General features: G+C 45.0%; 1 protein-coding gene across 1 annotated transcript; it reads left to right on the forward strand.

Moving 5' to 3' along the window:
- The first annotated feature begins 13428 nt into the window (after nucleotides 1-13428).
- Nucleotides 13429-27136, forward strand: ENDOD1 (endonuclease domain containing 1). The gene is made up of 2 exons (XM_085309003.1): nucleotides 13429-13958; nucleotides 20744-27136. The coding sequence occupies exons 1-2, from the start codon at nucleotides 13665-13667 to the stop codon at nucleotides 21875-21877; spliced, it is 1428 nt and encodes a 475-aa protein (XP_085165129.1). The 5' UTR covers nucleotides 13429-13664; the 3' UTR covers nucleotides 21878-27136.
- Nucleotides 27137-27395: the final 259 nt, after the last annotated feature.

Raw genomic sequence — 27395 nt, forward strand, 5'->3', positions numbered from 1 at the left:
AGAGAGGCCTGACAGGACCCACCAAGACGGCATTCCCGAGCTCAGGTGCTCAGAGAGCTTTCATCCAGCGGTTGCTCTCAGACCGTGTCCAGCACTCCCGGACACCGTGGTCCGCCGCTCGGTATCCCACAGCTTTGGTCGGTGCTTTCTCTTAACGTGGTGCTGCCGGTGGGACAGCCACCTACTTTGGTGTGGAAACCCAGCAGTTGGAGCGCTYGCCCGTGGAGCGGGAGTTCAGCTCCATTCCCCTCCCCAGCCTTCTCCTGCCTTAGAGAAGAGGCTCACAGCCATCAGTCACAAAGATTTTGGTTGGCATCCTGCTCCCATTGCTCATTTTCTGCACAAGCTTAAGGGTTTGCTAAACACCTYGCTGCGTTAGTGTTTGAAACCTCCTTTGCCCCTGAAGCTGTATCTTCAGTGAAGAAGGCCGCACTAGTAGCAGACAGATTTCAGAGTACTCGGTCAGAGTTGCCTCATTGCCTGGCCCCTCTCTGCAGCTCCTCGAGGTGTGATGGCACATTAGCTAGGATCTGCTCCCTCCTCTGTCATGGCTTACTCCTTATTCTCACACTGGCTGGTCCCTTCCTACGTGGAAGTGCCCAAAATAATTGCATCCTTCCTGGGRAGTGAACCTCTTCTTGCATTTCCCTAGCACACCTGGGCTGCTCCCTGAAGAAGAGGCAGTATAGTCTGCCTGAACTGGTGGGACARCCAAGGTGCCATTCAGCTTGGCATTGCACAGAGGGAGGGACAGGGAGAAGGAGGAGACTCCTCCGGTCGGGGGAGTTCTCCTCTCATGACTCCTCCCTTCCGTCAGGGTATGTCCCTGTCCCCAGCGTGGCTGACCCGTATTTGGCGAAGTAGTGCCCCAGCCGTCATCCACCTCTGGGCTGCTTTGGTAACTAGGCACACTCTACYGCCTTTCTGAAGCTGAGCAGAATGGAATTAAAGGTTATTTGAGAGAGTGTATATGCAACACGGAGCACCAGCGGACTCTCATCTGCAAATTTGAACTCCTGGATGCCAGGCCCTGTTGCTAGGATACATTGAAGTGTAATCAGATAAAATAAACAACTAGATAAAGACAAAAACTCAAGTCTTCTGCCTTCCCATGGTAGCTCTAATCACAGACAGGTCTAGGCAAAGACTCCTTTCTTCCTGTGCCAATGAGCCTTGGATCCCTTTGCACACAGCGGCCTGTAGCTTGCATCATGGATGCACCTTCAGTTATCTCTCTACTGAGCAGTTTGTCTGTGGCATCACTTAGAAAGGTATTCTGTATTTTATTGGAACACAAAAAACAGGAGAATGTACCACTTGCCTTGGTATTTTTCTCCAGTAGTTAATTATCCTCATGGCTCAAAGCTACACCTTATTCTTAAATTCAGTTTATCTGACTTTATTCCCAACCACTGGTGCCTGCTGTGCCTTTCTCTGCAATTTAAAAAACACATTTTCTTCCTAGGTATTTACACATTGTAATCTAGTCTTCTTGCAAATGCTGTTGGATAAAGTAAGCAGACTGGACTCTTCTAGTCTCTTAGAAGCATTTTTTCCCTCTCACTGATTATTWGAGGGCTCTTTCTTGCACTCTCTCCCATTTGTCAACCTCAGAAATATATGAAGTATTGCAACACCAGTCCCATGTGGACTAGAGAGATTAGATCACTTTCCTCCCCCAGGCTTCTGTACGGTTGTTTATATATGTGAGGATCACACTGGCCTTTTTCCCATACCCTCCACTACACGGGGTGCTCAAGTTCAGAGGCATGTCCATGGTGATTCTTAAATCCTTCTCAAAGTCATTATTTTGTGGGTTAGAAAGTTTCGTGTGGTCTTTGTTACTAGATGAATGACTACGTTTTGTTGATTTAAATGCATCTGGCTTGAAAAGAAATTCTTTGCCAGTGTCATTAGCATGGCCTCTTAATTACCATCTGAAATTCTTTATGGTAGTTTTTCTCAGAGTGATTTTATATTGACTTCTGGATCATTGATGTAAATGTGGAATAGCAGAGACCACAGTGTCAATCCCTGTGGGATCGTATCAGAAAACTGCGTTAAGTGACATCTTTGAGATGTCTGTAGTTCTAATACACTGAGAAAGGGTGGTAGATGTACTGCCTAGTACCCATTTTGCAACCAGATTGACACTCACTACAAATAAAACATTTTGCAAACTCTCAATTCATTACATTCACACAGTTACTTTATCAACTGAACCTGTGCTGCTATTGAAGAAAGACATTCCCACAATGTCCACRATCTTCTAGTCTCTGGAGTTTCCGTACTATTCAAAGGTTATTATTTAGTAACACCAGGAGACAAATATTCTTCAGTTATCTCTTTCAGTACTCTAGGATGCATGTACTTTAGTGATAAGTCTCTCTCCTTAATGCTAATACGTCTTTGAGATTATCAAAGGACTGCCTGCAGAATACATTATTTCCTAAAAGAGAACAAAAACATTTAGAGTCTTCTGCCTGTTTGGACTGTTGTTAATGGTTTTCCCATCTACTTCTTGGCCTATAACATTATAAAGATTTCTTGTGTTCCTAATGTGCTTTAAAAACTCCCTGTTATTATCTTTTGCCTTGCCAATGCAGGTTTTTTCTCCTGTTCTTTGTGTCGTTCTTCTATTCATTAAAGCTTCTTGTGTATACTCTTCACTATCTGTTTCCCCTTTCTTCCATTTATGACATTTTACTCTTATTTTTAGTTGCTGGTTTTCACTGATTGTTTTTGAGTCAGGATGGGATTTTAGCCAAGCCAGTATTCTTTCTTGAATTTTTGGGTCTTACGCTGCAGACTGTGAAAAGATCTTCTGCCCACCCTTAGAGTACAAAATCAGGGCATGCAATACGCTCTTTCAGTACTATGAGCGGCATTTGGGCTTTTTTCCTGAGCAGGGTAAGGGGCCAGTGCCAGAATGGAAATCTCTGAGCTTGAATTTTCCCCTTGCCTCCCTTCCTGAGAGAGACAGTCTTTTGCCGTACAGGGCAAGCTTGCCTGGGCTGAACAGCAAAAAATTCCTTTGCTGCCTAGAACAGGCCACAGCACCGATTTCCTCCCTCGGGACCCGCTGTGCTTTGAAGGATTGGGCCTCCCACTGGGTTACAGGCATCGAAGGGCACAGGGGATCATCGTGAGTGGCAGCTTAGTGCAGGAATGCTCAGAATCCAAACTGCAGCCTTAAAAGAAGTTTGTGGGAAGTTGCTGCTTCCTGATTGGGAAAAGAATAGAGGTCTGGCAAGGCTCTGACTCAGCCCGTGAGTCAGCGCAGTGCTGCTTTCCTATGTGGCCATCTTGCGCTGTTAGCTCTCCCGTCACACCCTCTCTGCTGCTCGGCGCTGTAAAAAGCTTGTGCTGCTGCTTCTCAGCCATACGCCCAAAGCTGTCCCAGCCCTTAACCTCTTCCCTGCTGATTTCCACTGTGCTATGTGTTCAGCCTTTTGCTTCTGTGCTCAGTCACATCCCCTGGATTGCCATCTTCCTGTATTCCTTCAGAGCTCCACTTCATGGTGGATTTAAGAGGCATAAGCTTCTACTTTGGGATGAGAGAGAGATCTTGTAACCTGTGCACACCAGAGGGAAAACCCTAGGAGTCAGCAGGAATTGCCTGCAAGGAAAGGTACAGGATGAGAAYCTGATCTAGATGCCTGGCCCAGGTTGTGATGACTTTCCTTTAACATTGCAAGTTGTGGTCCCTTTGCAGACATTAGATGGCCTGGGCCAGCATTGCAAAATGGCACTTGGCACATGCTATTCCACATTCCTGTTTACCTTGTCTGACAAACACTGGTTTTGAAAGCATATTTTATTTACTGTTTCTTGCACTATCACCCTAGCTGTGCCTACAGCTCTCGGCTGAGATCTCAGTGCTGCTTCCACAAGAGATGTGATGTCACCCAAAAGGAACTCGGCAACATAGGGCAGGACGACACTGCAAAAGCAAGTGACACTCTGAAATGCACATGGCTCACGCTTCCTGACCTCAGTGTCTTGCACGCAGACTGACCTCCATGGAAGCTTTCTTCTTTTTGCTGAATTGAATGTTTTGTTTGAGTTTGGACAAAGTAATTAATTTTATCCATGCAGTATTTACATACAGATTAGCAGCCAGGTCACTGGCTATGGTTGCATCCAGCATTCAGAAAAAATATCACACTGTCTTATTTGTTAGCCAAACATTTCCACTAATAGCTAAGCTAAATTTATCCTTTTCTTAATGCTAGCTGACAGTGATTCAGTCAGCCTCACTGCACGTCTAGGAGGAGTACCAGTAACGCAGTGCCCAGACCGTGAAAAACTGGCATTATATTGCCTAACCAGAAGGAAAAGCCTATCACCTACACATCACAGTGAAATCTGTCTTAGCATGTTCTCTGTCTTTTCTGTGTAGATGTGAAACAAAGAAACTGGTTAAGTATTCCACAAGTGAGCTTATCAGGAGGAGTGAAGTAGAGATGAACTCCTCTCTGTAACAGTTAACTGAAACTGTAACTTTCAGCAATTGCACTACATTAGGAACTGGGATCCATATTGCTCCACTAGTTTTCTCCTCCTTTTTAGCTCTTATATTTATCAATATTTTCTTTCTGACTCCTTAATCTGTGTGCTGTTCTCCCTTAACTTTAGATATTTAGCTCTTGCGTTGAATTACTCTCAGAAGGTTTCATGTGAGGTATTTAGTCTAAGCAAATCTTCAAGGCTTTTCTGTTCTTTGGAGAGCAACAGGTACATCTGGAAGGTGATTCACTCACTTGTCTTAGGCACATCTCTTGGAAAACCCTGCCCTTCCTATGTTACCTCATTATGTTAGGATGGCAGACAGAAGATCTTGAGGGGACAAGGTGGAACTCTACGAGCTGTTTTGTTCAAAAGATCAGATTAGACTAGACCCTTCTGGATTTAAAATTTTTGTTATTGAAATGTTGAAGATGCCACAAAGTACTTTTTATAAATGGGGTTGTAAGGAATAGAGTAGCCAATGTGAAAATACAGTCCCCTAATTTATCTTGAGAGGAACAAAGCATGTTCCTCTGTTATTGTGGAACATGAGGAATAGTTTATAAGGAGAATAAAACAGCAAAATATCACCCTGACCAATTCAAAATGCAACACACTTTCCTTTCCAGCAGTGTCTTGGTAGTGCAGTGCTCAAACTCATTAAAAACATGGTAAGCCATAGGATCAGTTCCCAATTCCACCAAAGATGCTAGATTAATGTGTAATGTTTGCTTAACTTAGAGGGTTCTAGCCAGTATCAACCAGCAAAGAGCACTCTAAGCCACTGAGATAATCTGCCCTTAGTTACTAGACTAACACACTGTTAAAAGTGTTTGTCTAGCGGTAGAGGCAATTCTTTTTTTGAAAGAGTTTTGAACGCTCAGTATTGTTCCCTTCAGATGTGGGCAGAAGCGAGTTTACTCCGATTCAAACGAAAACAATGAACAACAACTTGGAAAACAATGAACTCTTGACACAAAAGTGGTATCAGCCAGGTTGATTCTTGCTTAATTCTTGATTACAAATTCACGGTATTTCTAGCTACCAAGACCTCAGGGAAGCCTTTGCTTATGTGTAAGTGCAGAGAGCTGGACAGAGCTCAGGAAACTTATTTTTTTCCCCCCCAATTCTGTCACTAGCTTGTGACCTTGAAAGTGTAATCCCTACCCCCAGCTTCTGCACATTTTCTTCTTTATAAAATGTGAATAATGGACGAAAGGCCTTTGCTCTGAGGTCTATAGATGCTATATCCTGTACAACAGCAGAGTATGAAAACAGATTTCTTGTGTAAAAAAGTCCAGAGGACTTTGCTTGTAATTTTACCATCAGAATCATAACGTCTGTCTGAGCTGGTCTTGGCATGGAGTTGGGGCACAGACTAGGGATGAGGCAGTCTTCTCTGATGACATCAGTTCTCAGCCGTGACTGAAGTTTTTCCTACAGTGAATTGAGCCCGGCAAAGTTCATTCCCTTCCTCAGTTTTGTTCTGTCTTTCTTTTTTCTTTTTTTTTTTCTTTCCCAGTTGAAGTATAAGCAGCTTCTGTAACTGGTAAGGAGTATCAAATTGCCTATTTACAGAGGTAGCTGGTTCGGGATCTGTAGTGGTCACTTCTTTCAGCTGAATGCTGAATTCTGCAGATGGGCATAAGCACAAGTCTTATCTGCAGAAGTTAGAGGCTTTCTGAACAGGGTGTTTCATGCTCACTTGCAGACTTGGATCACAGCAAGAAGGTGTGTTCTGCAAACGCTTCTGCAAACTTGCCTTGTCTTGGCAAGACTGCCTGTTTCTGCATCATTGCTACTGGATATGAGTAACTGAAACTGAACTTTGCATTCCCCTCCCTTCCTTTCCTGTTCTCCCTGGCCTGTCGCCTGTGATGAACACAACACAAGCAGCCACATTTCACTTTTGCCCTTGCAGCTTATGCTGCTCACACACAAAAACACACACATTAAGTAGCTTGACCTCATCTCTCCTATCCGTTTCTGCATTAGTTTGCCATTAGTAATTTTGTCTCGCCATCCTCACAGATAAAAATATTAAGTAGAAATAGAGGGAAGGGGTCCTGGTCCTGAACAAACTGCTGCTCATGAATGGTGACAAATCCTGCCACAGCACAGCTGTTTATGAGCAGTGCAGACATGGCATGGATAGAGCTGGAGCCCAGTGGGGTTAGGGCTTGGGCAGGAATGGTTGGAGTGCAATGAATGCACGTTCTTGACTATTCACGTCTCTCCCCCACCTTCCACTTTTCATTGTGTTATCCATCTTAAACCTGCCTAGGGTTAGGTTTAGCTCAGATGGTTAGAGCATGGTGCTAATAATGCCAAGATTGTGTGTTCAATCCCCATATGGGCCACTTGTTTGAGGGCTGGACTAGATGATCTCCAGAGGTCCCTTCCAACCTTTCCAATTCTATGATTCTATGATACCCTGATAGCAATCTTTACCAGCTATAATCTCTACAATCTCTGCTAGATAGGCGTCAGAGTGCTCTGCATCAGCCTTAGGGAAACATGTTCACCTCTAAAGACGTGGAGTTGTAATGCACTGCATTACACTGGGGGAAAAATAGGACCAAGGGTTCATGGTGAGAACACTGCTGCAATTGATTTACTCTGACATGGCAATATGTAACACCAGACACTCTCAAGGTAATTCCTGTTCATTTAGGTGCTGTATACAGGCCATTGAGAGCACCATGTCATGGCTTCAGGCACAGACTGCTGCTCAAAGTGACTGTAAGTACTTCCCACACTTTGCTATTCTTTGAACAGAATTCATCTTTGATAAGAAAATTCAATGAATGGATTTTAGGTCCAGAGGAAAGCCAGCCGAATGGACTGGTTTCACAATAACCTGAATCCCAGAAGTCAAAACTTGGAAGTTCCTAAATTCTGTTGGTTTCTGAGTGTCTGAACAGAACCATCTCAGGTTTGACAGGCCTTTTCTGAAAAGAATTCAATAATTTGGGTTTATTCATGTGACCTCACCAGCTGGGTGTACTCAAAGGAGCGAGCTTGGGAAAAAAAAATGTTGGGAAGTCTCCCTCGTATGCTGTAGCTCTTGGTGCCCAAGAGAAGAGAAGTTGGAGGCCAAGTTTAAATTTTCTTGATAGAGCTTGTTCCTAGGCACATGTCCCAGCTGGTGAGTGAGGTGGTGACGAGGGTCAGCTATTCCACCAGTGAATACAGCCTCATGAAAGCAAGGGTGGACTGATGATGCTCTTGTTCTAGTGCTTTACTACAGGACTGAGAGGTCCTGTGTTTTGCTTTCTGATTTCCTGAATAGATGATCACTTATGCAAATTACAATTGAGGAGAAATTGCCGGAGTCTCCTCTATCTGTCCAGAGTCTGTCCAGAACAGCAACTGGAGTACTCTTGTGGGAGTGAGAGAGTTGACCTCAAACTCTAGTGCCTATTAGACAGAAGATAGAAGTACTAAAACCTCAATCTCATAGAAGYTARTACTAAAGTTAAGAGAGAGAGAGAGAACAAACTTAGCTTGGGTTGAGTGCCKGCATCCAGGAGAAGATTCATGGCTACAAATCTTAACCACAGATAGACTTTTAAAGCTTTTTGGGGGAGCAGTGCCTAAACCTCACATTTTGTCATTAGTTMCTGTTTGTCTTAAGAGAGTCCCCATTTAAGGTGCTGACTTTAATGAATTCTGTTCTTTCAATACCTAATTCTTCTGCTGCATTGTCTAGGGAGCCTGATACCTACCGAGAGATCTTCAATTTTATTGAGTGGGAAAACTCAGTTTTATTGAATGTCTCTTGTCTAAACAAGAGACATTACAACACTGAAGCTAAGCATGCACTATATTCATCACCTGATGAATCATAGGATCAGGGACTGGATACCTCCTCAGCAGTTATGATGTATGATGGCTGTTGCAGGGCCACAAACAAGTTACCTCCCAAGAAAGCTAAATCGGATGGTGTAAGTAGTTGGTAACAGCAGATCCCAGAATAGATGTTTGGAGTAGAGCTTGCAAAGTCAATCTCTTTTCTGCTTTTAAGTGGTTGCTCAGACTCCCAGGTCTGCTTTCCAGAGCTACAGTTTTGCACTTGCAATTCATTCTGAGATCCCAACTAGCCACCCATAGAAGTCTTGGCTCACTCTACAGCCAATGAGGAGATACAGGCACTTCTTGAGGATGTCATCTCATCCTCATGTAGCCATGAAGGATGACAAAAATCATGCTTTTTATAGCCTAAGAGAAGTGCCTTTTTGTCTGCTTAGGCTATGAAGAGTAACAAAATTCAGTGAAAACATCTGCCTGGTAGCTCTGTGAAGGCAGATGCTGTGCTGCCTGGCTTCACAGAGTGCATGAGAGGTGGGGGGCAGCTGTAACTGTGCCTTGTCTATCAGATAGGGCTCCTTACTGGCCTAGCAAACCCTTAACCCAGAATATCTCTTCCTTCTCCCACTTCTTAGTTCCAAAATATGGCTGTGTTACTGGAGACAGGCAGTCCTGGGTGTGGTTGCTATCTCGCTGTTGATGAAAGCTTCTGGACCTTGCCAGCAGGTTTAGCTTTCTCAGGAGTTAGGGCCTTCACATTGCCTCTTCTGAGATGATGTAATCCTGACAAGTTTGTACTTCTAATTTTGTTCCCACCCATTAGTCTTCTGTCAGTGTAGACTGTAAGGAACTTTCTTACATCTTGTGTACACTAGTGCAGCAAGGTCTCACCATTGACTGAACCACACATGACTTTTGAAAAATAAAATATTAACAAACATAAAAATGAATAGTAAGCAATATTGCCTAGGAGAAAAGCACAAAAGTGACTGACTTTCCCGTTCAGAACAGATTTAAGGTGTGAAAAAATTTGGTAAACTGATGAACTGTAAAAAAAGACCATGAAATTTGAACCATCTGTTCTTTCATTGTAGTCAATAACTTCTGTTAAAAAACATCATCTCTTTAAATATTGAAATAATGAACGAAAGTGCTGGAGCTTTCAACACATCCCTAAATAACTCATTCAGTAGTTAATTTTTTGCATGATTAAAAATCTTGCCTTGTTCTGCTAGTATAAATCTATCCAGCTTCTGCTGTCAAACACAGGATCTTTATTTTGTTTGTTTCTAACAGCCTGAAGTTTCACAGAAATATTCTGAGTCTCAAGGCTGTGATAAAGTGCCAAAGAATTTAGCCTCTGGGTTTTATTAATTTTATTCAGTATTTATACAATACATTTATACTTCCTGGTTTCCAAGCCCCTGTTAGGACAAAGCTCCCCCTGTGCAAGCTTCTATACAAGCTTGCAAGAACAGGTCCCCATCCTAAAGATGTCCAGAGAGCAGCACGAATGCTTCACTATTCCCCATCTTCACCCTCTTCCTATGACTGGGCACCACAGGTAATGACCTCCATAATTTTATGTCATCATCTGTTCTTAATCCTCCCTGCCTTTTTCTAGTCTGATTTCAGCTGTAACAGCACTTAAAAGTATCCCCTGGCTGCTGCRGTCAGTACACCCAGGAAGAAGGATGAGTGTATGGAAGCAATGAAACTAGATCAGCATCACTGGCACTCATCTCTAGGTGATTAGTGGCTGCTCCTTGCCCACCTGTTTTTGTAAGCACCAGGCCAAAGGGAGTGTGACGCTGAGCAGTGAAGCAGCACCATTAACCAAGAGGCATTCCTCCCAGGACAAAAGGTGGTGTAGGGAAGGCACGAAGATGCCCCCTCCCCATCCAAAATCTCTTAGTTTGAGCATAAAAATGGTTTCACGTCTCCTTTTCTCCCTAACTCAGCACCAGGATCTTTTCCCAGACTGATTTTTTAAGCTAATTTTAAAGAGACTCTTTCCCCATGAGACAGCAAAAGGCAAGAGAAGTGCACTCTGACATGCAGTGGTATGTGCACTGAGACGGTCGTGTTTGAAGCCAGATCTTTAGCAGAGGGATCTCCAGTGAATTAAATGGGGTTGCTCCAGCCGGACTGCTCACACTTAGGATTGCTTTCTTCTTCCTTTTCTTCTCAGAAGAATGAGAGAGTAACGTACAGTACCATAGTCCTGCCCAGAGGTCACAACAGGAGACAGGAGGTCAGGCCTGCAAAAATATTTTGGGTCAAGTATGCTTTGGACAGACTAGATTAGAGGGGTTTGGCATGTTGGGAGAAAGAAACTGTTTGCAGCAAACCCAGCGTTGTCCTTGTGAACTGAAGGACAGGGACAGGGCTGGAGGCTCAGTGTGGGAAAGCAGGCAAGCAAGCCTGGCAGTTTCTTGTTGATGCAGGGGGGTTGAATACTGACATGTTTTTTCAGGTTCATTTCACACAAACTTTTAGAGAAATGTTCTCATCTTTAAGACATTCATTTTGGTGCCTAATACCCTTGGGGAAGAAGAGGACAGTTGTCTTCATTAGCAACCTTACTGATTCTATGATTCTATGATTCTATGATCAATGACAGCTCACCTGTCCCTTTGACCACATCACCTGCCCCTTCACATTCTCCATGGGCTCCCTCTTTCAGGTTACCTCAAACATCAGGTAGTCATCTTCACAGCCAGCCCCCTTGTGTTTGTGGCACTCTACTCCTCTCAGTCGTGTGGAGGAGGCAGGTCCTGGGTCCAGTGAGGCYGCGCTGCCGGACTCCGTCTTGCATGGCTCACTTCCAACCCCTTGTACGTTCTCCCCGGGCCCTTCTGCTTGTCTCACATAACAGCCTTAACGGTGGTTCAGGCCATTCTTTCATATCTGATCTTAATACTCCCTTTTGCTGTGATGTCTGTAAAGGTGCCTGATAGCAGATAGGACACAGGAGCACAGAATTTTCTGAAATGCTGATGTGCATCCTCTCACTCTTGTTCAGCTCCTCTGCCAGCCCTTGGCTGACAGTGTAATCTTCCCAGGGCAAGGCAGTCCTTCGGCCCTTATCTGCCTGGCACAGAGAGTCCCAACCATGATGGCAGCACTTGATCTTTTTAGCAATAGTGACCTTAACAAGAACAAAAACACATATTACAGCCCTATGCTTAAGGGTCACAACACTACCTTAAATTAAATAGAAACTGGCCAGACAAACCYTGAGTTTTCTCCTGGAAATAGGGCTTAGCTTAGAGAGAAAATAGAAGTGGGGAGTAAAGGACTATGGCTTTATGCCAGCTTTCTTGGGAAATGAGAGTCTGAGGCCACTGAGTTGAGGGCTGCCCACTTGCTGGTTGATGCCTAAGTTCAGGAAAGAGGCAGGATGTTAGTGTTCCCTGGTTGAAGACATYGCATATTGGTTGCTGGCATACCTATCTAGAGACAAATCATTCTGCCTTTACCCTGGTACCATGCCTAACCTGGGATAATGCATTTCACTCTTGGAGTAGGTGTCTGAAAGGATTACCAGACCTAAGTTCTTCTTGGGAATAGAGCTTACAATACTCAGGAGAACATTTTCTTCTGCCGCCTGGACAGTTGCAAAGCTGGGATCAGATCAGCATCTAGTTGCTCGGATTTAGCTTCAATTCTTCATTTCCCAGGAGCCTTTTTATGTCCAGGAAAATGACATTTTGAGCCTGTGTTTTGGAGCTGCTGTCTTCAGGTCAGGTTGTGTCTGCATTCTCATTTCCATCATCTTTCCTGAATGTGACTAACTCTTTCTGTCAGGGTTAGGTGGCCAGGCATCTGTCTGAAAACAAAACAAGCCCACTTACCACATTTCCTGTTGTTCCCTAGCCTGTCCAGCCTGCCTCTGTCTCCCCTGGCTGATAACATCACATTAAAAGGTGCTGACGTATTTCCTTGCCTTGGTACTTCTAGAAGTCATCTCCGCGTAAAGTCTTGGAGTTCAGTCTATTTTTAGCTCTTTTACAGGCTCTTTCTCTGGCAATGGCCAGTCATTTGAAGTGCTCTCTGTCCTGTTTCTTCATTGGCAGTATAGGCTACTCCTTCCCTTGTTTGCAGAGTGCTTGTGGGTTTGTAGCACTTGGAGGTCTTGGAAATCATGGTAGTGGTATAAAACAGGGTTGTCTAAAAGGGACCTGCACGTTATTGGCACCTAGGATTTTTTAAGGTGGGGGGAGGAAGTTGTTGGCAATACATCTGATCATATCTAACTTATTGGGGGGGGGATTGCATATTTTCTTGTTTCTGAAATACTCTATAGTCTCCTCTCTGTCCCTGCTGTTCTGAAAATGTTAATTCTCCCACTCACTGAAGTCACACAGTGACTGTCACTCACAGCCTTTTACCTGGAAGTAACCTAGGTGTCAAAAGCAGCTATTCACTGGGCAAGTAATACCTCTGTCAGTCATAACTGCAGAGGAGTGGTTTCATTCCCTTTAAGCAGATTTTTTTTTGCTAGTTCTATATATTTGGCTAAAACATTCAGAGATGTGCGTTGATTAGGGGTGTGTGGTTTGCGAGTCTATCTTTCTGCCTCTTGTTAATCTCTTCTGAGGGCAGTTCTGCCAAGGTGAGGTGATACTGCTCTGCAGGAGGATTTTGGATGCCCTGCACAGCTTCAAGAGAGATGGGAGGATAATGGTTTCCCCAGGCTCTTTTGCAGCACATGGCTGGCAGGAATAGTGGTGACAGATATCCCCAGAACAGGCAAAGTGGACTGTCAGTAGTGCTAATATCCTACTACCTCTCTCTTCCTCTTTCTCCCTCTCTCTTTGCCAGGCTTGTGGCTGGAGAGGGCAGCTAACACCTTCTTCTGGGTAGTGGATCTGACTTTGCAGCATCCCCCTGGCAGCCCCGGGAAGACTTCTGGCTGTGTCAGCCAAAACTCTTGGGGACTTTGCTGCAATGCAGCATACCACACCCCTGCCAGTGCTGGACTCCAGCCTGGACAGTTGGTGCTGTTCAGCTATAGACCTACACTGCTATGGAGTTCCCTCCTCCTCTTCCAAATTAGCCCAGATGATTTCAGATTGCTTGGCATTGTCTCCCCGGGGCAGTTGGTGTCTGCAGCGTGTCTCAGCGCAGCCTCACACACGTTTGGTTTCACAATGTGCTGCCTGCAGAAAGCGTTCGCTCCCTGAAGGGAACGGCTGTGGTTTCATATTTCATTTCCCTTGTACACTACACCCGAATTCCAGACGCTTTCTGGCTTCGCTGCTGCATGGGCTCAGAGCACAGGTCCTTTGCTGAATCCAGCAGAGACAGATAGGGCTTCCCTCAGCTCAAGGGAGTGGACCATGAAGACGTCAATTTTATTTTTGCTTTGCCTCTCCGTTTTCCTAGGCTTTTCCCACGGCAGAGTTGTTGGAGAGGATGAAACTGGTTTTGCTGAATGTAATGTGTTCTTCCCTGGACAAGTCCCACCAGAAGGATTTACCGAGGCATTCCATGTGAAAATCTGTCAGCTGTATAAMAAGGAGCCACGTTTTGCAACCCTCTACAGTACTAAGGACAAAATCCCTCTTTATTCAGCTTTTAAGTATACAAAACCAGCCCAAAATGGGGAGGAGGACTGGCTGGTTGAACCGCAGGTAAGTCAGCCTTTCCTTTGCTGTAAAGCATATGTTCCTTAGGAACATTTCTTCTGGGGTGAAGATATTAGCTGGGGATGGGATTTTGCGAAGGAGTGAAGAGCCTGTGGAACCCCCTTTTGGTGTTAATTTACCACAACCAACTTATTTTTGTGCTTGGAAGTGAACAAATAGTTCCTTGTCCCATGGAGCTTTTAATGAAAACTAAGAGGCTGCCGCATGCACTATGGAATGTGAGGGGAAAAGAAAATCATCTCTTACCCTGTAGGATCCGTTTGTCTTGTTTAGCTAGTTATCACAGTCAGGGAGCACTGCTGGTGGATAATAGGGTTAAACATTTCAGTGTCAAGCTAAAGTTTGGTTGCCAGCATGATCCCAGTGTTGATAAGTGCTCTTTAGCTTCACTGCACAGGAATAAAACAGATATTTGTGGCTCACCAAGTTGACACGGCAGCTTTTTGTTGTGTCCCTGTGTTGCAGATACTGGATAGGGAAGTGAATTACTGTGTCCTGGAATAGAAATGTTTCAGTCAAGTCAGAAGAGTGCAGTATAAAGAGAATATCACTGCTGCCTCAGTGGTTTTTGTCTCCCCTGACATGTTTAACCAGGTCTTTCAGGCTGTTGTATTTAAAAGCAATCCTTAAAAAATTGCTTGTCTCCTAAGAGGACAAGCACAATTTACTTTTTTTTTTTTTTTTTTTTTTTTTTTTTCAGTATTGTAGTTATTTCAGCAGTGAGCATGGAGAATATTGTAGCAAACACCAAGCTATCCTTGTCTATTCAGCTCAAGAAAGATTGGCAGCACATGACGGTGCTCTGTTAGACCATAAACAGTCGTGGTATTAGAACAGTGTGTTGTGAGCAGGGCCCTCATGTGCTAGGCTCTACATACTTAGAATCAAAGCTCATCCTTGTCCCAAAAGAGTGGCTAYTGTTAAATTACTATTGGGGTGATGAAATACGAAGGCTTTAAACACCTCCAACAAGGTTGCAGGAAGTGAAGGCAGGGATCTATAACCCCTCTCTTCCCCTTGGACCATCTCCCTGATCTCAGGGCTGGATTTTTAATTGCAGGAGTTCCTGGGGGGCTTCTGATCTGCTTTTCTTCCACTTTGCAGATGCCTGTAGGAGGGGTCTGCTTGCTCTTTTTAGACAGAGGAAAGCCTTTCTGCAGACTCTGCCATTATGGGGATGAGAAAATGTGATGAATTTTTAAAGAGCAAAGACCTAGACAAATAAACATCTGCTGTTTGTGCAGTGGAGGCAGCAAGGCAAAGTGGGAAGATGAGATCCATTCCCATTTGCCTCAGCTACTGATAGCCATCGCCACCTCTAGCCACCATATCTCCTCCTGCTCCTTGCAGTCTGACTCACCAGAGTTCTGCAGTCATGCAGGTTCAAACGCCTTTTCTGCTCTTTAAACTCCTCAAAGTCCTTTCACAGCAGGTTTCCTACAAGGTCTCCAATACCTCTCTGCAGCCAGCTCACTCTGTCCCTTGCCACTTCTATCTTCACCCCTCATCTAGTGATCACCCCCAATACCTTGCACCCACTAACACCTGAGCTTCARTTCTTACAATTCTTGCTTCAGAAACCTACCTGAGTCTCAAAAATTATTGCTAGGCTCTACCTTTAGTTGCTCTGACTTTACAGTAGTATAACCCTATGGGTTACTGTGGATCTGTTCCCTGTTACAGRTGTCTGACTTAGGCCATACTGATCAGTCATAGTGTGAATAAACTGAGAGCTTTGAGGATTTTTCTTCCATGGAGCAAGCTAATCTGATCTCTACTAAACAAGAAAAGTCCCCTGGATTCTTTTGCCTCCTTCTCAATCTTGCTTGCTTGTTTTATTCTTTTTCAACCCAAACCATTGTTCTTATTTGGAAGGATGCACCATCACTACACATATCTGACTCCTAATTTAGACAGACAAGATGCAGAGCTTTACTGAGGACCAGAGAGCTTTGGGCAAAAATGCTTTACCTGTGGAAATGCTTCCTAAGCAAGATTTAGCCTTTAACYACAGGGTAAGATGCCAGTATGGCCAGCTTAGAGGAAGCTGTATTGTGGATGGGGGACATCTTTATTGAGCCGTAAGACTGAAAGCACCTGTATYGCATCACGTGGCATCATTAGGGGAACAGGGAGGGCAGAGCAAAGATCATCTTCATCCTTCTTACACTAAATTCCCCGGTATAGTCCTAGGGGTTGGAAGCCATTCTTATTTTGATTTAAAATATTTACTCAGAAAATTTGCTCACAGCTAATCGCATGTTCAAGTCCTTATGGCCTAGCTGTTGGCTGTAGACCCACCTACTAGAGTATGGAGATGGGACGAAGGCAGGAGCAAAGCTGTCAAGTGGCTGGACAGGCCACTCCATTTTMTTTCTCATTCAAAAGGACCATGCCTTTAGTGAGCAGTGGAGGCTCATATTCAGGCTGATCCATGATACATTGCATACAGAGAACATGGGTGAAAGGAGTCCAGCACCCCAAAGCCAGGAGATGCCAGGATATAAGTTTTCTGTGCAGTTGATTTGGCCTTCCAGCTCACACAGTTGGATGAAGGAACCATACTGAGTGACATGAYCATGCTGTAGTTTTCATTTTGTCAGTATGTGCTGGAGTCCCTTTCACCCATCACTGAAATACAGATACCTCTGTGGTGAAAGATAGCAGCTCTGTAGTTCAGTGAAGGAGCTGCAGGCCGAGAAAGAAAACTAAGGGAAGCAATTTGGCAGAGGAATGTGTCAGATGAAGATATCAGGACTAAAAAACTTCCCAGAAGAAGTCTCTCAAGAAAAAAAGCACATACACATCTCTCAGGCATCCATTATGCAGGTTCTGGAAGGGAGAAAGCAGGGAACAGATTTTACACCTGTTCTGTATGTTCTTATCATGGCTAAGTCAGATAATTCAAAAAGTTCAGATAGTCGGTAAAAGGAACACTTTGCAACACCTGCTCTGCAACRCAACCCAAAAAGGATACCCCGGCTATTTTCTGAATAACTTCCTAATTGAAAACAGGGATAGTCACGTACAAACAGACATTAACTGCACAGTGACACGTCTTTGCGTACATGCACGTGCACCCACACATGCAGAGATGCAGCAAGCAGAAAAAAATCACTATAAAAATGCTCTATGCAGACTGATGACTGACTAAGGGTTGTCACACGGTTTTTTGTAATAGATGATGATGTAAGTCGTGAGGACACTGTCTCACTTCTTGCATGCCTACCTCCTCAGGAATGTGCGTCCAAGAAACAAACRCCAAATGTAGCACAGAGGCAGTAATTGGATGGGAAACGAGAGGAATGTCAGCACCACCCACTGCTGATTGGCAGCTGGAAACTGTGAATTAATTCAGCAACCAAGATCGTGAAAATTAGAAAGCAGAAAGGGTAGTCAGTCTGATGAGCAGGATACTCATGCGACGCCCCAGGCCTGGTTTTGAAAACCTGCTATGCCACACATTTATTGAGGGGTGGAGAACTCTGGAGCTGCTTTTTCTATCCTAAAATACAATAAGCTGGATGAGTCTCCTTGCCAATTTATTTACTTGCAGACTACCATGAGCTAGATGACCGAGGTGGGCTTTGTGTCATCCAGCTACAGACCCTTTCCACCACAGAAGTTTGCATCTGAGCTACTCTTCTCATCTCTCTTGGTGGTCAGGAGAAACAGGTGCTTCTGGGGCAACTCGTGAGCTTCCTACAACAGAAATCTTAGTGTAAGATGCATTGTGCCTAGTCCCTAGGAAATGAGTCACACACTGAGGCTAGATGAAATATGCCCACTGCAATCAAAGATGTAAGCATACCTGAGGTAGTAGCTGTGGAGTGGGATGCTGAAGTTTGCCAGGGATCGTAAGTACTAAGATAGGGAAGGTGGGAGATAACAGTGTCCTGCGTTGTTAAATGTAGAAAGTTGACTGAAACTAGCTGGCATAACTTCTATAAGTCTGCCTCAATTTTTCAGTCAAGCTGTTGCCTGTAATGGAAATATACCTTTAATCCTCCTCTGCCCCTTCTGTACAATGGCAACCCTCACCTTGTGGTTAGGTTGGCCTAATATCCTTATTGCAAGGATAAATACATATGATATTGTTAGGTGGTTGGACTCAGATCCATACAGGTATCTAGATACGTAATTTAATCTTAAATCCACCGAAGAGTAAGGTGCTTACACACCTGCTTGGATCTTGCCCTCTTGCAGATTCTTTGGACAGGTAGATTCGTGGCTGACTACATGAATGCAGACATACTTTGCCTGTGCCACAATCCAAAAGCTTTCTGAGTCAGTGAGGAAAGGCAGCTTGCATGCAGATTAGATATAGTGCCGGAGACAGCTTGCCCTTGGGGCTCTATCAGAGGAGGCATAAAAAGCTCAATAACACAAGCTGCTGCAAAGCATAGTATGAGTTACTGTAAAGCATCAGCCCTTAGTGATGTTACAGCCTGCTTTTGTTTTCTGATGTATGAGCAACACACGGCCACATTTTTCATGTTCTTTTTTAATTGCACCTAAACAGTCCAATGGTATGGGCAATCTTGCAGCTAAGCAGGTAACTGGAGATATATTTACTAAATAGGCATCTTAAACTCCCCATGCACTAGCTCATAATCAGAGAAATTTAAGTTTATACCGTATGCTTAATGTAGGCTGGGAATCTCCTCAGTAAGGCAGAGCTGGTACAGCACCTCAGTCTCCCTCCATCATTTTCTTTAATTTTTCAAGAAGGCTGYAGCACTAATCTGCAATGGGAGCAAGTATATGGATGAGTGCCCCTGAAATGACAGTATGCTTAAAGGGGCCTTGGTACAAGAGGCAGTTCCCAGACAGGGCCTAGCAGCTGTGCCCGCTCCCACCTCGTGTATACTGTGTGATTAAATGCACCAGGTGCATCCCCCATCCCATGACACAACACTGTCATCTTGTCAAAACAGAGAAAACTGGGGAAGCCTGGGAAGGGGCTGTGATTTTATGGAGTGCAACTCAACAAATCTGGCCTTATGAGACAGCTGCAGTCCTTAGAGAGAGGCTGGGGACATGAGGAAGAGGATGCAAAATAAGACAGAAGTACAGAATAATTCTTTCTTAAGTGGTGCATTTAGAAAAACTAAGACTTGTGCATCAGTATGTAGAGTCATTAGCCTGGGTCAGGCCTATGATCCTTCCAGCTCTGTAGTGATGTGCACTAGATGCTTAAAAACAAAGTGCTAGAAATCTAGCAGGCAAATGGGTGTAATGCGGCCCTCTGAAATGGCTAATATTGTTGGCATTGTGACTAGCCTCAGGGCAGAGAATGCAGTCTAGGCTGCAGTCTAGGCTGAGTCTTTGGCTTGCAAGAGGCCAGCCAAAACTCCAATTCCGCAATGAGGATGATGGATAGCTACGTACGCTCACTAGCACTGTCCCTTTTACACTATTTCTCAGTAGAAGCTGGCATAGGCCTAATAGCTGTCAAGACATAATGCAAGAAGCTGGGGTAACAAGAGGGTGCAAACCCTATGAAAGATCTCAAGGATATAAATGCTGGGAACCGTCTGTTTAAGTGCATTACAGAGGAGCTGAGGGACCAGGAAGGATGAGTGGAGAGTGATTCAAAGCAGAATATGAACTGTCTGCCATATTCATTTTCAAAATATGTATTATACAGTGCAATAAGCAGTCTCTAGGCCAGGAGCAAAGACAGCAGATTGGAGCAGGAGCACAGCGTTGGGAGTTCAGGGCTGTGGCCTTTAAGCAGATGCCACATGAGGCAGTAACTACGGAGGCAGGCTGTACTCCTGAATTTCTACCAACCAATTTCTACCTTTAATCTGAGGAAGAAAATTACAGTCTAGAACACCCCTCTGGAAAGGCTGGAGACAGTGTCAAAAAGGAGTGACTGGGGGGCAGACAGAGCTGCAGCCTTCTGAGAAAGATCTCAGTACACCATAGTATTTAAGAGCTCTTGCTCCCTTGCTTGTTATCTCCTGGTACACAACCCTCTGTAAGGTTCAAGAAGGGATGACTGGTGCAACAATTACTACTTCCAACTCCATGGCACAGGAATGACAAACAAGCACATAGCATAGATTTCAGCGAGGACCCAGGGTGACAGCATCCCTGCCCGTGTTGCCCGTGGGAGGTATGCGGTTGTTAAGGGTGGGGTTCAGACTGTCAATGACAAGCCCTAAGAGAGCCCTACAAGCTCACTGCAGTGTCTGCATTCAGAACTGTGAAGGACAATCCAGATCACCAGCCATGCTGCCCTATTTGGTTCAGGCTTCTTATATAGGGCTAAATGTCTTCTCTAGATGTGTTAAAAATCATGTTTTCTTTCCTTATTGCTTGGATTTGACAGTTCAGCTCATTCATATTTTAAGGTGCCACAGTAGGTGCCTTCGTGAGTTGGAGGTACCACCATCGTAGGTGGTTTGACTGTGGCCCTAAATCAAACCATCTGTTGTTCTTAAAAGTATCTTCTAGAATAAGCACAAGTTAGAGGCTTAGTGCAAAATGGCTGATGAAATTCTGCAGGCTGTGCTGTGCTGCAGACCAAAGTGGAGAACTGTAAGCATCTCTGCCCTACACCTATGTGCTTAGCAGGACAGATGAGTACAGCATATGCACCTCTGAAATACTGAAAGAAAATAAGGAAACAGTACAGGATGTGATCTGAAGAACAGTGTGTAGTAGCAGTCATGATGAACAATACACTTCATGGTCTATTTTACACATTGCTTTCTAGGAAAATAAATTGCATCCAGTAATGTTTCTCTCTGCTCTTTCAGATAGATGATCCAGAAAGTGACCTGCAGGAGATGATGCATGAAGCTGATATCGTTGACTCTGTGGCTAACCTTGGCACAAATCAAGCCCTGAGCTTGGACTATGTGGGCTCTGGTTATGAAAGAGGGCTGCTGAATCCGAGCTTTCTTAATGAGAAAGATTTCCAGGTCGCCACTTACACACTCACGAATGCTGTCCCTATGAGCCCATCTCTCAGCAAAAGCTGGCACAGAGACATCAGGAGGGTAGTGGAGCAGGCTCTGGTCCCTCATTGTTCCAAGAAGGATCACCTGTATCTCCTCGCAGGTGCTATTCCTTCCAACATCCAAGTTAATGGCAAGGTGTCAGTGCCAGAGACCCTCTGGCTAGCAGCATGCTGTGATGCTCCAGAGGGATGGTCTTTAGGACTTGTAAAGAAAGTGAAAGATGAAAACAGTTTGGCAGACCTAGCAGTGGGAGAGTTGGAGAAGCAGTTTCTAGCAGGAGTTCAGTTGTTCAAGGGCAACTGTGGTGAAGATAACCAAAAGCAGGAGAAAACGGAAGCAATACTGCAAGCTGTTACTCAGATCCGGTCTGGAGAGCAAGCAGGAACAAGTGACAACCAGGAGGCCAAAGACAGTGGCTTAGTGAGAAAAGTGGCTGGCATCATTGCCACTCCTTTCATCAAACTTCTGGAACTCCTCATTTATATCTTTGTGGAGTTAGTGAAATTCATGTTTCATTTGCTGTGGCTTATTGTCAAGCGAATTGGCAGTACTCTTCTGGATGGAATCTACAGCCTGTGGAATGGGATGGTTTTCTACCTTACAGAGATCAGCATGGTGCTAATCAGCATCCCCTGTGATGTGGGGAAGGTCTGCATCAACATCCTGCAGGGTTTTCTGGGAATTATTCAAGATGTTGCAATCTTCACCTACAAGATCCTGAGCATCCCCATGGGATTTGTCTTTCACCTCGCTGCTTTCCCTTATTACTCCATCTGTGCCATTCCCTCCGTCCTTAAAGACATAGCCACTGGGATTGGTGGCATCTTCTCGCTGGTTATTGATGCCACGGTCACCCTTCTGCATGGCTTTTACTACCTTGCTGCTCGCATAGCCAAAAGATTTGTCCCTAAGGGCTCCTCTGATGACTGATAAGGATAGAAATCAAAGCTGCAAAGACAAAAAGTGAAAGAGGAGTTGGGTAATGCTTTAAGATACGTGGCCAAATGCTGTCAATTCTGTTCTGATATTTATTGCAGTGACATTAACAATAATGAACAAATTGGGGAGTAACAGGGAGGGCCAAGGTAACTTCACCAGGGGACACCACCATTGTAACTTAAGTTCTATCTATTGTAAAGTATTTGAGCTTTATTAGTGTGGGTCACAGTTTCTGTGGTTTGCAAATGTCAAGTTGCTTCCTCTGGGAGATACACTCTAAATGTGGTACAAGGTTATTTCTTTCCAACTAAGATAACACTGAGACCTATGCACTGGCAGTGAACTCTACAGAACCTCCTTCCTGTCAGGGAGGAGGTGGTAGTAAGGGGAGGATTTTAGTTGTAAAGGGTTTTCTTAAATCTGGAGAAAGGAAAAGGATGTTAAGGGCACAAGAATTAGGGACTGGGAAATGGTAGGGAGTGGTAAGCAGTGGGGAGGGAACATAGGGCTGAATTCTGTTGTTTGTTGTACTGCTCATTTCATTGGGGTTCCACTGGTGGAGCCCAAGGAAGAATTAGGCTGGGTGTATTTTATAGTTCTCAAGCCTTGGCTTTTCAAGGCAGCTGAAATCACGTGGATCTTGTTTTGAGGAAATACCAGATGTCATTTCTTTCATGTAGTGGGAAAATACTTTCCCTTAGCCATATCAAGCTCACTTTCTCTGAACTATTCCTTGCTCTCTGGTGACCACTAAAGGTCTAAATCCTGAAGTCCTTGTTCTGGCTGGCCTGCTCCAAAGCCCAGAAAAGAGGCATGAGTCATGCTTTTGGCTTTGAATCAGATGTCCATGTTTCAGTTACCAGCCTGTCTTGTCTCCTTTTAGAGCTGACGCTTCAAATATACAGCAGTATTTATGTGCCTGAGATCTCTGTGAGATGATACCCAGGCTTGAAAGTAGCAGTGTTGCAGTCATCCTTCTTAGGTATGCCTTGAAAGTGCTTGCATAGAGAAAATGATCCTCCCACATTTTCCTCCAGGACGGAGGAAAAGTAGCTCTTTCTCACTTGTCTGAATTGGCAAAATCAGTTTGTTGCAGGGATGCAAGGAACATGGGAGAGGAGATGCGTGTGGAGCGCATAGGGGAATTATGCTGCTTTCACACTGAGGGCTAGACTCTACCTGGAGAGCAGGCAGCCTGCAGAGTGGGGCAGGGCTCAGTGCTAAGGAGAGCACGTGATTCCCATTGGTGCTGTGTGTGACCCCTCTTCTTCACTGCTTCACCAGAAATAATGCAGTCCTCACTGATGTGAGCTGGGGACTCCTGGGCACTCCCCATCTCTGGGACATCAGAGCTGGGGTGTTTGTGGAGACTTTGCAGGGAACAGTCATTGATTAGCTAGACCCAGCCTCACAGCCACAGATGAGAGAAGAAACACATGCTGATAGAGGAGAAGGGAGTGGAGCTAATCTAAGGAACCAGACCTGTGGCATGAGGTAGTTGAGAAAGTTAGTCCTGGAATCAGGAGGGAAACAGCAAAAGGAATAGGATGCTCGTGACAGGTTAATCACACCTGGAAGTCCTGCCAGCACTGATGTGGCAGGGCAGAGGTTTTCTGCCACCCAAGACAAGGGGAAGCGTCCATGTGGCTCTCACAGGTGCAGTAATCAGCAGTGCCCAGCTGAGCCTGAGTCCTAGCAGCAAAGCCTCTAGTAGATTTGGGCATCTCCCTTCATTATTCGTTTTCTGAAACCAGAGAAAGGAAAAAATTGTTATGTCGCCCCTTTCTCATGTGAGTATTATTGACTGTCAAGAGCATGGAGAGGCAGAAGGGAGATCTAGGGCACAGCRCTCACCCTACTGCATAACTACCTCCCTAGTTAGCCCATAACTCATTCCACAAGCAGGCTTATTTATGTTGGGGGAGGGGGGAGACACAACCCCTCTTCTTCACTGCTTCACCAGAAATAATGCAGTCCTCACTGATGTGAGCTGGGGACTCCTGGGCACTCCCCATGTCTGGGACATCAGAGCTGGGGTGTGTGTGGAGACTTTGCAGGGAACAGTCATTGATTAGCTAGACCCAGCCTCACAGCCACAGATGAGAGAAGAAACACATGCTGATAGAGGAGAAGGGCAMAGTGGCACTGCCATTCCCCAGGGCTTCCCTCAGCTCTGCTCCCTCTTTCCATCAGATAGGGATTAGGGGAAGGAGTGCTCATTTCTTGCTACAGCTCTGTCTGTGGGAAGACACTCTGCTCTTGGTGACCACAGCAGCGTTTGGTCTGGCTGACAGCCTCAGCACGTGACTCAGAGTGTGAGAAAGGCATTCAGGAGTCCAACAAGGCCATGCACGGCCCCTGGCCTTGACCCTTCCTTACCAGGTAACACACCCTTCAGCAATGTTGCTAGCAGCTGCTCAGCAGTGGGGAAACTCTGGGCTGACGAGGTTAGAGAGCAGCTCATCATAGAACCATAGATTCTCAGTCATCTCAGCCCAAACAGTCTAGCTCTCAGGGGGAGGCATRCTGGTAGGGCAGGGCTGTGAGGGGGAAGTCTGTGCAGAAGGAAAGGTCTTCTTGCCAGCAGTGTTGGGTTCGTTCCAAAGGCTGGGCAACATCTGTGTGCCAGTAGGGGTCTAATCAGGTGCAGTGTTTTATGAATTAGTCCTTTGCCTTGAAGCTCTTGGTACAGGGATTTTGGGTGCAAGGGGCAAGTCCCAGGTCACTGCTCCCAGCCAGCAGAAAACAGCCCTGGCTGCCTGGGAAAACTCTTTCCAAATCAAGCATTGCATCTTTGCATACTTGAATGTGCCTTCCTTGCCATGGAGCCAGCTGTTGAGTCTGGTCTTGACAGATCTGGATTTCCACTCTTTTTTTGGAGTGGGGGTGCATCAGCAGTAGAGTGACATCCTGTTGCAAACGGAGCTCTCCTCTCAGGGTATGTGACAGCAGTTCCAGGCAGGAGCGCAACAAGCTCAAGTGCCAGAAGCTGTGACTCAGGTGTCAGCATAGGAGAGCCAGGTCCCCATAGCCTCTAGAGATGACCTAGCATCTGTCGAGTGCAGCCCTAGAGTCAGGGAGGAGACAGCTGCTTTGCACACTGCTGCCTTTCTTGTGCCTTACGCATGGCCTTAGCCACAACCCCTCCCTGGCTATTTATCCCAGAATGACCCAGCATGTCCAGTGTACTGTGGTCACAGTGACGTGGGAGCTCACACACTAAGGGGCAGCAAGGATGAGATGCCTTAGTGCACCTGGAGGTCTGTCTCACTACGTCTCCATCACCATTGATGCTTAGCCTAGCTAGGTTCAGGCCAGCCCATGAGCATGTCTCCATACTGCAACCATGTCTTCTGATTGTGGAGTGGACAGTCTTTTACTTCTAAGAGGCTGCACCACTGTAGGATTTGGGTAGTTGTTGGGCAATATTATTAAAATTGTTTTAATAYGCTCAGATTTCAAATGCTGAAAACTACAACCAGCACAGGTCATTTTTATCCTGTGCTGCGTGTCTGAGCAGGCAATAGGAAATYTGCCTAAAACACTGATTAATTATTACAGAACAAGCAACATCCTGCTACAAACTAACTATTGTTTGAGATTATCCTTATCTGGGCATGACTTATGGCTTGTGAGCTTTATTCTATCCTTGGAAATGTATGGCTTTAACAAAATAAAAGTTACTTTTCCAAAGAAGAACTTGTATCAGAATTTCTGTCATGCTTTCCAAATGAGATAGTGCAACCCATAGACCTCTTGACTAATCAAGAAAGTCACAGAAGCACAGCTGTCCTTTGTTATGACTTGACATCTGTTATTAATGACCCTTTGTACCTTTAAAACATTTCCTCTCTCAAAGCACTTTAAAAGAGTTAATTCATTAAACTACAGAATATGTAGTGAAAGCTGGGAAGTTACAGGCAGCTCTGTATGTGCTGAAAGGGGACATTTCATTTTTGAGAGATGCAGCTACTAGTGGGATGAAGCATGATGAGCCACTTTAGTACAGAAGAATCACATCACGGCAGGATGAAAAATGCTGTCAGCAGCTGAGGCASCATGAGGAGGCAGGATTTAAGTGCCTAAACTGTATAGAACCAGGACACCAATCCACCTGTCACCTCTTACAAAGAAACTCTACATGCCTGTAGTCACCAAGCAGGTGAAAAGCAGCAAAGGGCTCCTTAACTCCCTGCTGGGGCTTACACTGACCGTGCTCCAAAAGCAGGGACTCACACAGTAGATGCATTGCCTAAGCAGTGAGTTACACTCTCAGACTGTCACCTACTTAGTAATGGACTGGGCTGAGGTGGGAAAGGATCAGTGAAGAAAGGGAAGGGAGGTCTTCATATGCGTAGAGAACCAGGGCTCTGAAGCACCTGCTGCCCTGCAGGGATTGATGCTGTTTGCTCTCTTTCACCTTTGAAAAGCTCCCAAGGTTGGCTGGAGTTTGTGACTAAAGAGGAGAAGGGTGTGACTGATCCATAGTGCCTGCATCTGGCAAGTCACCTTGGCTTCCTTTACATCTGATAGGGAAAAGCTCACTCTTCTGGCATGCCATTCATTGGACCTCTTCTTTACAACAAGAAAAATCTCTCTCTAAAGGGGACTGTTTTCCTSCAGAGACCATATAGAAAGCCTGAGGTGACTATCCCTGATGTATGCACCTGCATTTGCAGATACCTCTATTTGAGCAGGTGAACCTCCTCCAGAAGAGTCTACATTCCTTTCAGATCTGCRGGAGCTCAATGTGTGTGACAGGAGCCCTAATGTCCATGGCTAGACAAAGAGGTAAAAAGGCTAAGCAGTACTCAGGTGGTGAATATTGGCCCAGACTCACTCATAGGACAGGGAAGATAATGTGAATTAAACTTTCCTCTACTGAATTGCCCAATGCTACAGCATAGGAGCTTCAAAGCCCTTGAAGGTGACTTTGATCTATGTTAAGTTCATCTGATTTGGGCCCAGAGAAACAAGTCATCCACCTATCCACCACAGAGGGCTCAGCAGCTCCAATATCACCACAGCCCGTAAATCACAGGCCTGGGTTCAAGTCCTCTAGATTACATCTCTGCTACCATCGTCCATTTTGGAGCTACTCATCTCTGCATGGAGCTCCAGTCACGAGCTTGGTATCTCCCTCCTGACAGGGTGCTGCTCCAGTCCAGAAGAGAATCGAGCCCTACTTGTTCACAAGTATCTCTTTAGCTTCGTCAGTGCCAGCAAATTAAAAAGATATTGGAAAACAAATACGAGTATAACTTGTTTGGCCAGAAAAGATTGCCTGAGAGCATAAAGCGTAAGGTGTGTCTGCAGCTTGTGTGTTAGTGAGATTGTGATACTGTGAGTTTGGCATGAAATGATTTCTCATTGCTGTACAGTCTTCCAAGCCATTGGACTTACTTCAGTTTACGAATGTATCTCACACTGGGTAACATCTGCCATTGATTTCAACAGAACTGGTGTTTTCAGTCAAGCAGAAAGGCCTACAGGCTTTCCAATAGTGTTA

The sequence above is a fragment of the Rhea americana genome, unplaced genomic scaffold, assembly GCF_003343005.1.
Source record: "Rhea americana isolate MKP2758 unplaced genomic scaffold, rheAme1 scaffold_29, whole genome shotgun sequence".
NCBI classification, from domain to species: Eukaryota; Metazoa; Chordata; class Aves; order Rheiformes; family Rheidae; genus Rhea; species Rhea americana.